This window comes from Ceratotherium simum, chromosome 29 (genome assembly GCF_057802395.1).
Source record: "Ceratotherium simum simum isolate JZ-2026a chromosome 29, ASM5780239v1, whole genome shotgun sequence".
In the NCBI taxonomy this organism is placed as follows: domain Eukaryota; kingdom Metazoa; phylum Chordata; class Mammalia; order Perissodactyla; family Rhinocerotidae; genus Ceratotherium; species Ceratotherium simum.
The window spans coordinates 678,827-691,957 of NC_141928.1; the positions used below are offsets into that span (position 1 = coordinate 678,827).

The 13,131-nt window shown below is 63.2% G+C and overlaps 1 protein-coding gene across 3 annotated transcripts in view; it reads left to right on the forward strand.

The window, feature by feature from the left end:
- Positions 1-13,131, forward strand: part of EXD3 (exonuclease 3'-5' domain containing 3) — a 106,304-nt gene that overhangs the window by 42,251 nt on the left and 50,922 nt on the right. For 2 of the 3 annotated variants that reach the window (XR_015548895.1, XM_087418689.1), the window contains exons 4-7: positions 166-230; positions 6,614-6,790; positions 7,183-7,350; positions 13,003-13,056. Coding sequence is in view for 2 of the 3 variants with exons in the window: in XM_087418689.1 (XP_087274815.1) it covers positions 166-230; positions 6,614-6,790; positions 7,183-7,350; positions 13,003-13,056 (464 nt within the window). In the remaining variant the exon portion in view is untranslated. The remainder of the gene's footprint in view (positions 1-165; positions 231-6,613; positions 6,791-7,182; positions 7,351-13,002; positions 13,057-13,131) is intronic. The other variant, XM_087418690.1, reaches the window with a different exon arrangement.

Below are 13,131 nucleotides of genomic sequence, written 5' to 3' on the forward strand. Positions count from 1 at the left end.
TGGCCAGGTCTCGGGGAAGTGGCAGTGGGGAGCTCTGGCCAGAGGGCATGAGAGGCCGTGGGCGCTGGCAGCATCTGCGGGGAGCCCCAGCATTGGTGGAGGGGGGTCAGAGGGCTCTGCAGTGGCTGCACAGCCCCTCCCATGGCCCTTGTCTTGTCCCCCCAGGCCAGGACCCACTTCTGTTCCTGCAGGCCCTGCAGCCGCTGTGGTCTACGCGGGAGCTGCAGCAGGTGAGCACGTGGGGACATGGACACCTGGCTACTGGCCTCAGAGGGCCGTCCTGTCCAAATGTTCTGGCAGACACGTCGGGGTTGGAGCCCTGGGGCGAGGCCTGCCAGACGCTGGTGGACACAGGCCCCTGAGGCTCAGAGCGGGAGGGAGGGCCTGTGGCCACCACCCAGCTCCTGTGCAGCACAGGGGCCTGGCGGGCCATGGCTGTGTGTGCGCTGTGTGGGCCGGGGCACCTGCTGGCCTGCCTCAGGCCTTGTTCACAGCTGCCTCTCCCAGGGAAGGCAGCCAGACAGCTCCTCTGGCCATTGGGGGACGTGTGTGGTCTGGCAGGGTTCTGCAGTAGCAGCCGCTGCCCTCTGGACCACGTCCCACTGTGATGGTGAAGGCTCTGCCTGACCCGCGGCTGCTCCTGCCCTGCAGTTTGCTCCCTGAGGCAGCAGAAGGGTGAGGTTGCCCTGGCTCACAGGGAGGACACAGAAGTCACTGCTGCTCGGGCCACAGGGCCCACGAGTGGCTTGAGGGACAGGGCCTCACCCTCTCGTGCCGGCTGAAGGGTGGGCAGCGTACCCAGACCTGGGCAGGCATCCAGTGCCAGCGAGATTCAGGAGAGTGCCGCGGGCTCGCGGGGCGGTGGTGTCCGCGGGCTCCAGAGGCCGAGGGGAGACGAGCCGAGCCACAGCTCGCAGGACGGTGTCTGGCTCCCACGCTGCTTCACGGCGCAGGAGGGGCCAGCACCTGGGCAAGGTCAGCCAGACTTCTGGGGTCGCCCCTTCTCTCCTCACGTGTCTGAGCTGCGTGGCGTTGGTCAGTTAGCCGCCTCCCGACGGCATGCACTTGGGCCTCCGAGCAGCCAGTCACTCTCGCCATCAGCCAGATAAACCCAGAGTTTTTGCAAAAGCTAAAAACTCTTTAATTTTTTAAAGTTTATACCTCTGGCCTTGAGGTTCTGACTTGGGAAACGTGACCATGTTGTGGGAATGTCCCGCATGTCTGGGCGGCCTTGCCTGGCCCCTGTCTGCGTGGTTTTGTGCGTTTTTGTCTGTCCTAGTGTCGAGGTGAACTGACCTCATAAATGGGGCTGGGGAGCCCTTCATTCCTTGTCCTCCAGAGCACTGATTGAAGACAGGGATTGCTCGTTCTGTGGGAGTCTGGAAGGGCGCGCTTGCGGTTCTGCCTGGGCTGGGGTCGGGGGGGTTCGGGGGGGTTAATATCTAACTAAAGACCCGATTTCCTCAAGGGTCGCGGCCCATGCAGAGTTTCCACTCCTCATTTTATTTCTCTAGCAAGCTCTGTGTCACCTGCATCACCACGATGGTTGGCCGGGTTCTTCATGTTCTCGAGACTCAGACGCGGAACGCACGCCTCCAGCTCCCGCTGTGCTGCCCCCCTTCACTCTGCTCTTCCTCTGGGCCGGTGGTGGGCCCCGCGGTCCTTGTTCTAGCCCCTTAACTTCCGCCCTTGTCTTTGAAGCCCTCTGCCGCTCCCTGCAGTCGATGCACTGTTATTTCCCAGTGTCCTGCTCCCGCCCAGTCGCCTGCTTCCAGCCTCCTCTTCTCTGGTGCACCAGTTTCCCCCTCAATTCTGCTCCTCACCGTTTCCGTTGTCCTCCTTTCTGCCTGTTTTCCGAGGCTCGTTGTGGTGTCTCCTTTGAATGACGTGTTGTTCGTTTCCAAACAAGCACACAGGTGTGTCTTGACACCTCTATGTTCCTTGTTTCTAGCTGTGGTGGAGCGCCGTCTGTGAGTTTTAGTTTCGGTGCACGAGAGGCGTGCTCCGTGGTCGGTTTGTACAAATGTTCCGAGCACCCCTGGGCAGCGAGCTCCCTACTTGGTGACTGGCTCTCAGAGCTTCCGCCCGGAGGTGATACATGTCATCTCCGCTCACGGTTCACTCACTAGAGCTGGACCTGGGTTCCAGTGAGTGGACGAGCACCACGCTGCCCGGTGTCCAGTACCCCAGGGGGCGGAACTGGGGTGGGGGCTCCCTGCAGTGACTGTGAGGTGGTGGGGAGGCGTGTGGGACATGCTCAGAGCGTGTGGAGGGTAAGGGCCCGCGAGGTGCAGGGTGTTGAGGGATGTGGGCTCTGGCCTGGGCTCAGGGTTCAGGCGGCTGGAGACCTGCATGTGGCCAAAGCCCTGAGGACGAGGGTGCAGATGGCCCAGGACGTCCTGCAGGCCGAGGAGGGCTGGCTGTGCGAGAGCAGTGAGTCCTGAAGGCCAGCAGTGCATGTGGGGGTTGCGGGGACCCCAGCAGGACAGGACAGGGAAACTGGGGACTGGGTTTGGGGAACTTTTTGGGGGGTGTTGATACAAGGAGGAAAGAAATGGGATGGTGTGGGGAGTGGGGTAGAGGCTGTGGTTCTTCCTTTAAGATGGGAGCAGAAGCAGCAGGTTTTGATGCTGATGGGAGTAACCAGGACAGAGGGGGCCCGCTGAGTGGGGACGGCGGAAAAATGGGAGGTGGAGGAGGGGCGCATCAGTGGGAAGGACAGTGCTCCCCGAAGTGAGGCCCAGAGCGGCGCATTCCTTGGGAGCTCATTGGAAATGCTGGTTCTGGGATGCACCCAGCCCTGCCGTATCAGAACCAGGGCGTTTTAACAGGCCCTCTGGGGCTCTGGTGCCGCTCAAGCCTGAGGACCACGTGGGATGATTTTGGTAGCACTGAGCCCACCGAAGTCAGGGGTGGGCAGGCGCTGGGGGGGCAGCGACTTCACCTCTGGAGCGTGAGCCAGGAATGAGGGCACTAAAGACGCAAGAGGGTGATGACCAGAGGCCCAGCCAGGTGGGAGGTGGGAGATGGAGGAGAGATCAGAGGGCAGGAGGGAGGGAGAAGGTAGGCCAGGGTCTCAGAGCCATGGGTCCGAAGGATCATCGACAAGGACATTGAGACCATGGGCCAAACACGGGAGCAGCGTGAGAGAGGGTGACAAGGGGCTGGGACCTGAGGGGTCAGGCGGCCAGTGACCAGTGGGTGCTGAGCCTGGTGCGTGAGGTCCCCCAGGGCTGCAGGGGCGGGAGGGGCAGGAAGGACCCTGGCCTGCATGGGGCTGCAGGAGGGCCCAGCACCTACTCAGGGCCACCATGCCATGTTCTCTCTTAGTTGTGTTTATTCTTTCACTTCTGTCATAATTCTAGAGATACTTATTTTCCATTTTTGTTCCCAAATTGATGTCCTCTTACCCCTAATCATAGGGCGATAGTCGTCCTGCCTGTGGTGACGGTTCCTCCTGTGTCTGATTTTTTACTGTGAGCTCATGGGAGCGAAGCTTCTCCCCGGCAGCCGAGGGCCTGAGCGTCGCTGCTGAGAGTACAGAGCCAGTGCCAGTTCCCCGGGGTGTCACCAGGACTAACTTCCTGGACCACACGTGTCAGTAAATCCAGATCTGTGTGGCATGCAGGCCCGTGCTCAGGAGCGGCCTTCCCTTCCCCGCTGGAGTCCAGGCCAACGGACACGCCAGCAGTCACCCTTCCCCGACGGGTGCCCCTTGGAAGGTCCCACTCCCCAGGCTGGTCTCCTGCTCATGTGGGCATCGGCGCCTCCCGGCAGCCCTGGCTCCCTCGCACCCGCCGCCTCGTTCCTTGCAGATCCCACTTCCTTCCCTGGGTGTCTGGAGAGAGAGTCGCCAGGCCTCCTGAGTTCCCCAGGTGCCTGAGGGGAGCGTCTGAGTCTCATTTCTGGCAAGTATGATGAACTGCCCGCGTGCAGCAGCTTCCCCGTCACGCTGAGCCTGAGCGCACGTGTGGTCTCAGAGCGTCCCAGGGAAGCATCATCCATGCGCTGGGCACGGACCACGGCCCACGACCTGCTGCCTGCCTACTGCCCTGCGGGGAGCCCCTGGCCATGAGCTGCTTGCTGCTGTCTGAGCACAGTGGAGGCACTGGTGTGGGGAAGGCATGCACAGTTGGAACACGGGGGACACCCAGCGCTGCAGACCGCAGAGACGCTTTCCCAAGTGAGAGTCCCAGGCTCACCTGGGTCCTGGCAGCTCTCAGAGGGCAGAGAGGTGAGAAGGGCCACAAGGCCGAGAGCAGACACCCTCCACGGCTACTCAGTCACTGCAGGGGGAGAACCTGTGACCCAGGCTTGGTCAGTGGGACCCTAAGGGTCACTCAGGAGCTGCTAGGAGGGCTCCTCTCTGGAGAAGACACTGGAGCAGAGGCAGGCAGTGCCTGGGCCCTTGATGTTGACGCAGCTATGAGCCAGGCCTGCGGAACCCGTGGGGTGTGGCTCCTGAGGGCTGCCCCTGCTTTGGCACCTGGGCTGGGTGAGCAGCCCCCCATGGTGGTCCCGGGGACGGTGCAGGGCCACCCTGCTCAGGACGTTGGAGCAGCATCACTCCACTCCCTGGGCTGTCTTTGCTCTGAGCGTTTTGGGCCATGGGTCAAGATGCTCCCAGCAGCAGGAGGGGGCAAGGCTTGGCTGCGTGGGGGCAAGACCCCCTGCACTTTGCAGGCTGGGCCACAGAGGGGCTCCCACTGGCATTCCCAGATGCAAGCTGGGGTGCACGTCCAGCTTCCTGGGAGCCCCGAAAGCTGACGGCCTTCAGCGCTGCAGTGTATGTCCTCTTGAGCCTTCTCAGGGGAGGGGGCAGAGCTGGCCACCAGGTGCAGAGGGTGGAGCCCTCGGCCCAGCCAAGCTGTCAGTGGGCAGCAGTCATCTCAGAAGGACATGCCCACTTGCTCCCCTGATCCTTTCCAGGGCTTCTGTTGGCCGCCACAGGAGATTCCCACTGTCGTGAGTGGCTGGCCTGCAGCTCTGCCCATCTACGTGGAGTGGGTCTGGGGGCTTCAGCAGCCACCCCACTGGGAAGGGGTCTGTGTGGCCTCGTGGGATCTTCTCTGGCATCCTTCCTTCCTGCAGTGCACCCAGACCTGGCTGCCCATCACCCTGGCCACAAGAAGGATAGTGGCTCCTTTGGAAAAACCTTCTTTTTTGTGGCCACTTGTCAGTGGGCACCTGGTCTAGAGCTGGGAGCTCTTTCTTGGGCAGGGGCTCTTCCTCCAGCTCCCTGCCCAGGCCAGCGGCCAGCCCCACACCCTCTGCCTGCTGGTGGTGGAGGGCTCGGCCATGCTCTGGCCCCAGGCCCACTGCAGGAACTGCCCTGGGAGAAAGGAGATATGGTGTTTACCTGAGCCACCTTTCCAGCGGAAGAACTGGCTCCTCGTAGCTAGGAGCCACTCGTCCCAATCACACAGCCTCTCCTGCTTGCTCTTTGAGCCTCTCAGAGCTGCTTTGCTAGAGGCCGTGGATGAGAACTGTAACTGAATAAACTAGGACCAAAGACCCGAGCAGGTCTTTCTAGATCTTTTCTTTCCATGAACCAGAAGGTGGCAGTTATTTAGACTCAGCTGTCTTTCTTCACGCCTTCCTGTGGGGTGTTGAGGTGGCTGGTGCAGACGCCACCCCCTCCCCTGGAGATGGGGAAGGTGGCCCCAGGGCTCCGTGGAAACCACGGCCCCTGCTCGGTGCCCCCTAGGCCCCGGGGGCCTCTGTGCTGTGGCCTCTGTTCGCCTGTCCCGAAGGGTGACAGTGTTGCAGCGTTTGAGGCTCTTCTTGGTCTGTCCAGCAGTTTCCCACAGCCACAGCAAGGGGCAGGGGGGCCTCATCTCCTTGCTCCTTACAGGGTGGCCTCGGGTGTCAGGGTGAGGTGCGAGTGCTGCCGCTGTGTCCCAGGCTCACGGCCTTGGGGGTGGACCCCGGAGAAGTCACTGTGGCCCAGGCAGATCCTTGGTTGCAGGGTCTTGCACTGACCTGAATGATTGAGGCAGGCGGCGTGTAGCCGGGGCTGGCCAGGGCACCAGGGACCAGGCCCCGTGGTCATGTGGAGGACACCAGCTTGCTTTAAAGTCTGTCGTGAAACACACCATCGTCCCCCCGAGACGTGGAAGGTAGAGAACACACGTGCTGTCAGTGTTTCTTCTCCCAGGTCTTACATGCCTCTGATCTTCTGCAGCGCAGGAGGCGGAAAAGTAAACACAGGGCGTCTCTCACTTTGGGTTTTTCTTTTTTCTGTTTCCCATTGCTTGCTGGCCCCGCTGTCACCGTCACCGAAGGGCCAGCGCTGTGTCCTGTGCGTGCTGCACAGGTGATTGGGGCACAGATAAGTGACAGGAGCCTCTTGAACGGAGCCTGGCCTGGGGAACAAGCCCTCTGTCTTAATGGGACCATTAGTGGGGACAATGACCGCCACCCGGGGCCTGGGGTGCAGTGGACCAGAACAGAATCTCGTGGCATGAAAAGTCGTGGAGGCGAGGGTGGTGCTGAATAGCAAGAGTCCCCTCTCTGAATAGACTGCACTTCAGATGTCTTCGTGTGGGCAGGGGAGGGCCTGCCAGAGGGTTTGAGCGTGACAAAGCGACAATGAGGTTTTGTGTCTCCACAGCAGCTCCGGGAGGAAGCCTGGCGGCGGTTTGCTGCCCTGGACGACCCGCGCGCTGGACTCCTGGACATGCTGGAGGGCAGCCGGGGCTGGCAGGGGAAGGGCCCCTCCCTAGAGGCCTGGGTCACCTGTGAGCTGCAGCGCTGGCTGCAGGCACAGCCACACCAGGGGCCGGCCCAGGTGAGCCCCTCCTGAGGCCCCACAGGTCACGTTCCAAAGACACGTCCCTTCCCGCCCTGTCCATCCCTCTCGGCATAGTGGGCTCCACGCCTGCCTGACCAGGCCTCTGCAGCCTGCGAAGCTTGCCCACAGTGGGTGTGGGCGGGGCAGTTGGCCTTAGGGCTGGCCTGTGGGCTTGACTCTCAGCCTCCCCACAGCCACACAGCTCCCTCGCCGGTGCCCTGCCCTCCAGGCCTTGCCTGCCCTGAACGTCCACCCATGGGTGCAGGGCTGCTGGTGCTGAACTTCCAGGGCCAGGCCTGCCCCGGCACCAGGCCCCTGCCCATGTCAGGCCCCATGACCCTGGCTGCAGGATGCTACCTCCAGCTGAGGCCAGGTCTGGGGTCTTCCAGTGCAGCCCGGGGCTGAAGCAGCTGCAGGCCCGTGCAGTTAGGGTCCTCGCCGAGAGCCCCCCAAGTCTCGTGGGGCCGCTGGTCAGTATCTTCCAGCTGCAGGATGCAGACCGAAGCCCCCTGCTGGCTCGTGTCCACCAGCTCCACCAGGAGGGCAAGTTCAAAGAAGTGAGTGTGACTTTCTCCGTGGTCCTGGGCCCAAGGAAGAGGGACGCAGAGGCAGGGATACTCCTTCTCACCCTGGGCCGTGGGCAGGGTCCCAGCGGGGAGAGTGAGAGCCAGGCTGAGGGGGCTTATGGGGTCCACCTCTCCACCCCTCCACTGTGAGTGGGTGCACGGGGGGCTTCAAGTCTGGTGCAGAGGGTTTTGACGACCAGCCCACCTGGGGGCCCAGCTCAGGGCCGTGCAGTGCATCAGGGTCCTGGGAGCCCCTCACACTGACTGAACCGAGACAGAGGCCAGGAGCGGCCCACCACGCCGGGCCCGGGTCCATACTGCCATGGCCAGAGTCCTTCCTCCTGAGATGACCACTGGACTCCCATGTGTGCTCAGTAGTGCCGAGATGCCCCAGCTCTGGCCTGGAAGCCCACGTGCAAGCCACTTCATTAAATCCTGTAAACACTCATGGGGAGCTAAGTGGAGCCGGGGTAGGGGAAAGCTAACGATGGTTCCTCTGGCCACATCTGCCACCCCACAGGCCCAGATCAGACAGCTGGACCACCCACACCTCAGCCCTGGCCCAGAGTCTCTCACAGCTGGTCACCTGCAGGTTGGGGGCCCCTTCTCCCTGCTGCTGCCTCTGCCCAGGCCCATCTCTAGGGTCACTCGGCCTCCATGTTGGCATGGCCTGGGGCGGGGAGCCGAGACCTCTCTGGGCCCAGCCAATGCTCCTTGAGAACAGAATCTGCACTGCGGCTCCTCGTGGGGGGCTTGCAGCCGCGGCTACACTAGGCTGGGGCACTGGCCACTTTGCTACTGTTCCAACAGCAGTCCAGCAGTAGCAGAGTGTGTGTCCAGGCGTCTGCAGGAACAGCCCCCTGGAGAGCCCTGGGCGCTGTGCCTGCCACCTCCCTGGACCGGTCGTGGGGCCCTGCCCTGGACCGAAGGGGATGCTCTGGCTGGTGTCCTCTCCTGCTTGTCTGCGGGTTCACTTGGACCAGGTCAGGCCAGCAGTGGAGACCCTGTGAGGATCTGACTCCCCAAGGGTCCTGTTGGCTCCTGACCGTCACCAGGCTCAGGCAGGACCCCCATCCCACCCACACCAGTGATCCTGAGACCAGCCCCTTAGCACGGCGCTCGTGTTTTTGCTGAAGTTCAGCGTGGGGCACTTTGGGGCATGTCAGTCGAGAGTCACTCAGTGTGTGCGATGCATTTGGGTGTGGGGCTGCCCAAGGGAGAGGTCGTTTCGGTCCCTTGTCGTTGGGGGGCTGGGTCAGAAAGGCCGAATGTGTAAACCAGGAGTCTCTGGGTAGGAATTGTGGGGCTTTTGGAATCTTGGCAGGTTCCTTGAGTCTCCTTTGTGAGCAGTGCTGCCTACATGTAAGCCCAGAAGGTTTTGAGAGGAAGCCAGAGCCCTGAAGTCACAGACTCAGGCATCCCCAAGTCTAGCCGGGAGCCCCAGGAGTGACTTGGGTCTGCATGAGGCAGTAGGGAGCGGTGGGGCCTGCGGTGCTCAGGCAGGGAGGAGGTGGGCCCATGTGAGGTGGCTCTGAGCTGTTGCTGCAGGGGCGGGGGAGCCCCCAAGGCAGTTGGAGCAGGAGAGGTGGGGAATGCTGGGGTGCCCCATTCGGGGGTACAGTCTCACTGAGGGAGGAGTCTACCATTCCAGGAGATCCAGAGACTCTCTCCTGGCTCACCACCACCCCCACGGCCTCGTCTGCCCAAAGACGAACCTAATTCAGGGTCAGTGCTGCTTGTGGGCACTATCCCCACACCCACTGCTGCTGGGGGGCACGGCGGGCACTGGGGCAGGATCCAGGCCCACCCCACGTGGGGGCCTCTTCCCGAGGGACCTGTCCTGGTGAGGAGGCTCTTGGGAATTTAGGCAGTGGGGTCGCCTCGGCCTCACCCAGACCGCCTGGACTGCCCATCCCAAGGAGGTGTGCACTGTGTGTTGGCATGGGCTCCGCCGTGGCGTCGTTGCCTGACACGCCCAGCCCAGGCCTTCGTCTCCCGGCTGGGGAGTGGCGCTGAGAAACCAAGATGGCCACGTCAGGAACAATGCGGGACCCGGCTCCCGCTCAGGTGGCGCGAGGCCATTCTCCGCGGCCTGAATGGGCGGCTGTGCCTGCGAAGAATGCAGGGAAGCAGAAGGCAGGCTAGTGTTTCGGCCGTCTTCTGTTACACTCAGCCTTTCAGAACGTGTCTGGGGCCGGCTGAATGCGCCTCCCTCGCGCTCCAAGGCAGGGATCCCAGCACAAAGGGGGCTCTTGTCCCGTACAGGCCCCTTCTTCGAAGAAAAGCCATTGTCCCGGAGCCGGGCCGCCCGGCAGGCGGTGCACGCTCCAGTGCCCACCGCTGCACCCGGCCGAGAGGGGCCGCGTTCAGGCCTGTCCGCTCGGATTAGCAGGGACGCACGACTTAATGCGCTGCGATATTTCATGTCCAGGGCGGCGGCTGACTCTGGCAGATGAATGCCCGCTTTTGTCTGCTGCGTTATTTTATTTACATTTTTTAAACAGCTTATCAAGGTAAAAAGATAGCTTTGCTTTAAAAAAAAAAAAAAAGGCCCCTTGGCTCCAGGCCCGCACGGAGCCGTGGAGGTGGGAGGCAGGCCCATCCCAGGGTCCGAGTCTGGGCTTGGTGGCCTGGGCACCTGCCCAGCCCTCCTGCCTGGTGGAGCAGGCAGCCCAGGGGTGCCGTGGAATGCTGTTCTGCGGTCACCGCCCAGCCCCTCTGGGTTGCAGCCTGGCATCTCTCTTCTGAGTGGCTGGCTCTCATCCTCCTGTGAGGAGGTCAGGAAGGCCCACCAGGAGCCAAGTGGGTCCAGCCCTGGGCAGTTTCCTTCTGTGGGGTCCCCCTTTTCTGGGGCCAGTCACAGGCGCCTGAGCCAGCAGCTGATCTTCCTACACCTGCTGGGCCTCCCATGCGACCAGGCAGTGGGCAGTGAGCAGCCTGGCCTGCCGTCACCTCAGCGGAAGTTCAGACTGAGAAATGACTTGAGACAGATTCTAAGCTAGGCCTGATGGCAGTGACAGAACCACACGGAGCCCCCGAGCCTAAGGTGGAGGCCAGGCCAGGGGGCTTCCTGGGTCTGCTGCCAGCCATCCCCCCAGGTCACCACGGCCGCCCCTGATGGAGCCAAGGTGCCCTCCCACGGCTGGGTGAGACCGAGCCACCTCCCCCTTGTGCTGTGCCCACCCCCTCAGCCCAGCCTCCAGGCTCTGTGTAGGGTGTGGGTGCAGAATGAGGGTGCCTCCCAAACTGTCCCTGGGGGTGTATGTAGCCTTCCAGCCCCAAGCATGCTGGCCACACCCCTGCAGCGTTCACACTGGCCGCCTGGCCAAGAGAGGGCACCCTGGGTGCGCGGAGAGCTCTGGCCGGGCCTGGACAGAAAGCTGGCTGAGCTGGAGGAACCAGGGAGGAGGAGAGAAGGGCTGTGGTATGCGCCTCGAACCCCTCCTGACAGCGTCATTATGCGGCAGGGTAGGGTGTATACCCTACCTCACAGGTGAGGCCTGAGCCGCACACCTGGGGTATGCAGGCTCCAAGCACAGCCTGCTCTTCCCCGCTGGCCCCCCACCCCCTCCACAGCCAGTGGACACTGAGTGCCCACTGCATAGTCACTGCTGACCGGGGCCCTGACCGCAGGGCAACAGGTGAGTGGGTTGAGGCCAGACAGCAGGCCCCTTGGACGTTGCTGGCTCCTCGCAGGGGAGGGAGTCCTGGTGGGCAGTGAACGGGCTCCAGGCTGCTCTCTAGGAGAAGCTCCTCCTGCTGCTGTGAGGGGCAGTGCCCTGCCTGCAACCCAGGCCACCATCCCAGGCTACCTCCCCAAGCCTGAGGCCTCACTCCAGGATTTAGAGGGGTTCTTGGATGGGTAGGGGGCCCACTAAGGGCTGCACCCACCAGATGATGGAGGCTGATAACCCAGCAGAGATGATGGGGTGGGGGGCTCACCTCTCCTGCGTTCACTGGCCCAGGGCCTGGCCTGGAGGATGGGAGCATCCCAGGCCCCCAGGTATTGGTCCCACAGCCCTTTCTCCTCCAACTGTGGCCTGGCCTGTCCAAACCCAGGTCTAGGTGTTGGCCCTGGAGGAGCCTGGAAGCCAGGTGGGAGCACAGCAGGTGCAGGACACTGGCAGTGGGCTTCTGACCACCCCAGGTTCTGAACTTGGTATGTGAGGCCACTGGGGTGTGCACACTGGTCTTCCTGGGTGAGGGTGCAGTGCTCCCTCAGCTTCTCAGGAGGTCTCCCTTCCAGAGGAGGTCAGAGCCATCCTGTAAGGCTGGAGCAGCCCACAGGGAAGGTCCCCACATGATGGCACCTGCCCCCCTCCCACAGTCCCGGCCCCTCCCCCGCTTTGGCCCTTCGGCCTCCCCCCCCATGCCTTCTCCTTTAGCCCTTCCCCCAGCCCTTCCCATCCCCTCCCTGGCCCTGCCCCCCAGCCCCTCCCCCAGCCCTGCACCTCCCCCTCCCCCTCCCCCGCACCAATCCCCCGCCCCAGCTCTTCCCCCATCCCCTGCCTCTACCCCCGGGCCCCGCGGGGCCTGGCGAGGCCAGCCCTGGACACGGGCCAGGCTGTGGAGGCGCCGGGTCAGCGCCGCGCAGGGAAAGGACCCGGCCCTGCGCCCCCGCCCCGCGCTGCCGGGGCTGGAGGCCGGGCGAGCCTTTCCCAGGCCGCTATTTTCGTCCTTTCTGCGAGCGGGCGGCCGGCTGCTCCGCGGTTATTTTTGCTCATAATGGGAGCGCGATGTATGGAAATTATTAATAGCAGCGCTACGTGCGGGCGCGCAGGGCGGCAGGCGTTTGTCTGCCGGGTGGAGGGGGGCCCGGGCCCGGCGAGGGCGGCCCAGGTCGGGGTCCGATTCTCAGCCGCGCCCACTCCCCCAGCCCACGGGCGGCTGCCCCGGGAAGCCGGTGGGCTCTGCGCCTCGTGCTCTGTGGACCCAGGGGAAGCTCTGTGCGTGGCCCGCTTCACCACGTCCTCCTCCAGCGCTCCGACCCGGGGCCAGCCCGCTGCGCGGACAGACAGCCATGTGCTGTTAGTGGTTTGGGGACACAGAGAGTGTCCCTTGAGGAAAGTGCTCAGAGGCGGGGAGGAGCCCCTGCTGCAGTCCCTCGCGCCTCCAGGGTGCACAGAGGCAGGCCCCCCCCCCCCCGCCCCGACCCCCTCTCGTGGGCACCATGACTGCCATGCTGAGCCCTTGCTTGAGGGGGTGCGTCTGGGAGGAAGGGGGCAGGTGAGAGCAGGTGTGAGAAAGCAGCGTGGGCCAGAGCCGGGCTCCGTAGGTGGCTGATGCAGGCCCCTCCCTCTCGGTCCCCTGCTCATTCATCAGCCCTGACCTGGGCTGCCTGGGCCTAGCACCCACCTTGAGGCCCATCCAGGCCACACCCCAGCCTGGGAAGGCACAGGTGTCATTCTCACTTGCCCCACCCGGCACAGAGCCTGGCTCAGTACAGGGGGGACTTGTCGGCTGGGATGCTTCTGGAATCCAAGCGCCTTGGCCTGGGAGCCACACGACTAGACCAGGACGGTCTGCATTGCTGTGCCTGCAGCGACTGGGAGGTGACCAGGCGTGCGTGCAGAAGGGGGAGCCCCCACCATGGAGCTGCCTGTCCCTCCCAGCCCAGTATAACCCACTCCCTTTGATTGCCAGGCTGCCATGCTGAGCACAAAGCTGAAGCTGCAGCCAGAACTAGATGTTGAAAAGGTAGGTGTCTTCCCGTGTAAATTGTTTAGGTTTCAACGTGAACACAGTTTGATGAGGGGGGTCTCCCACCTACGA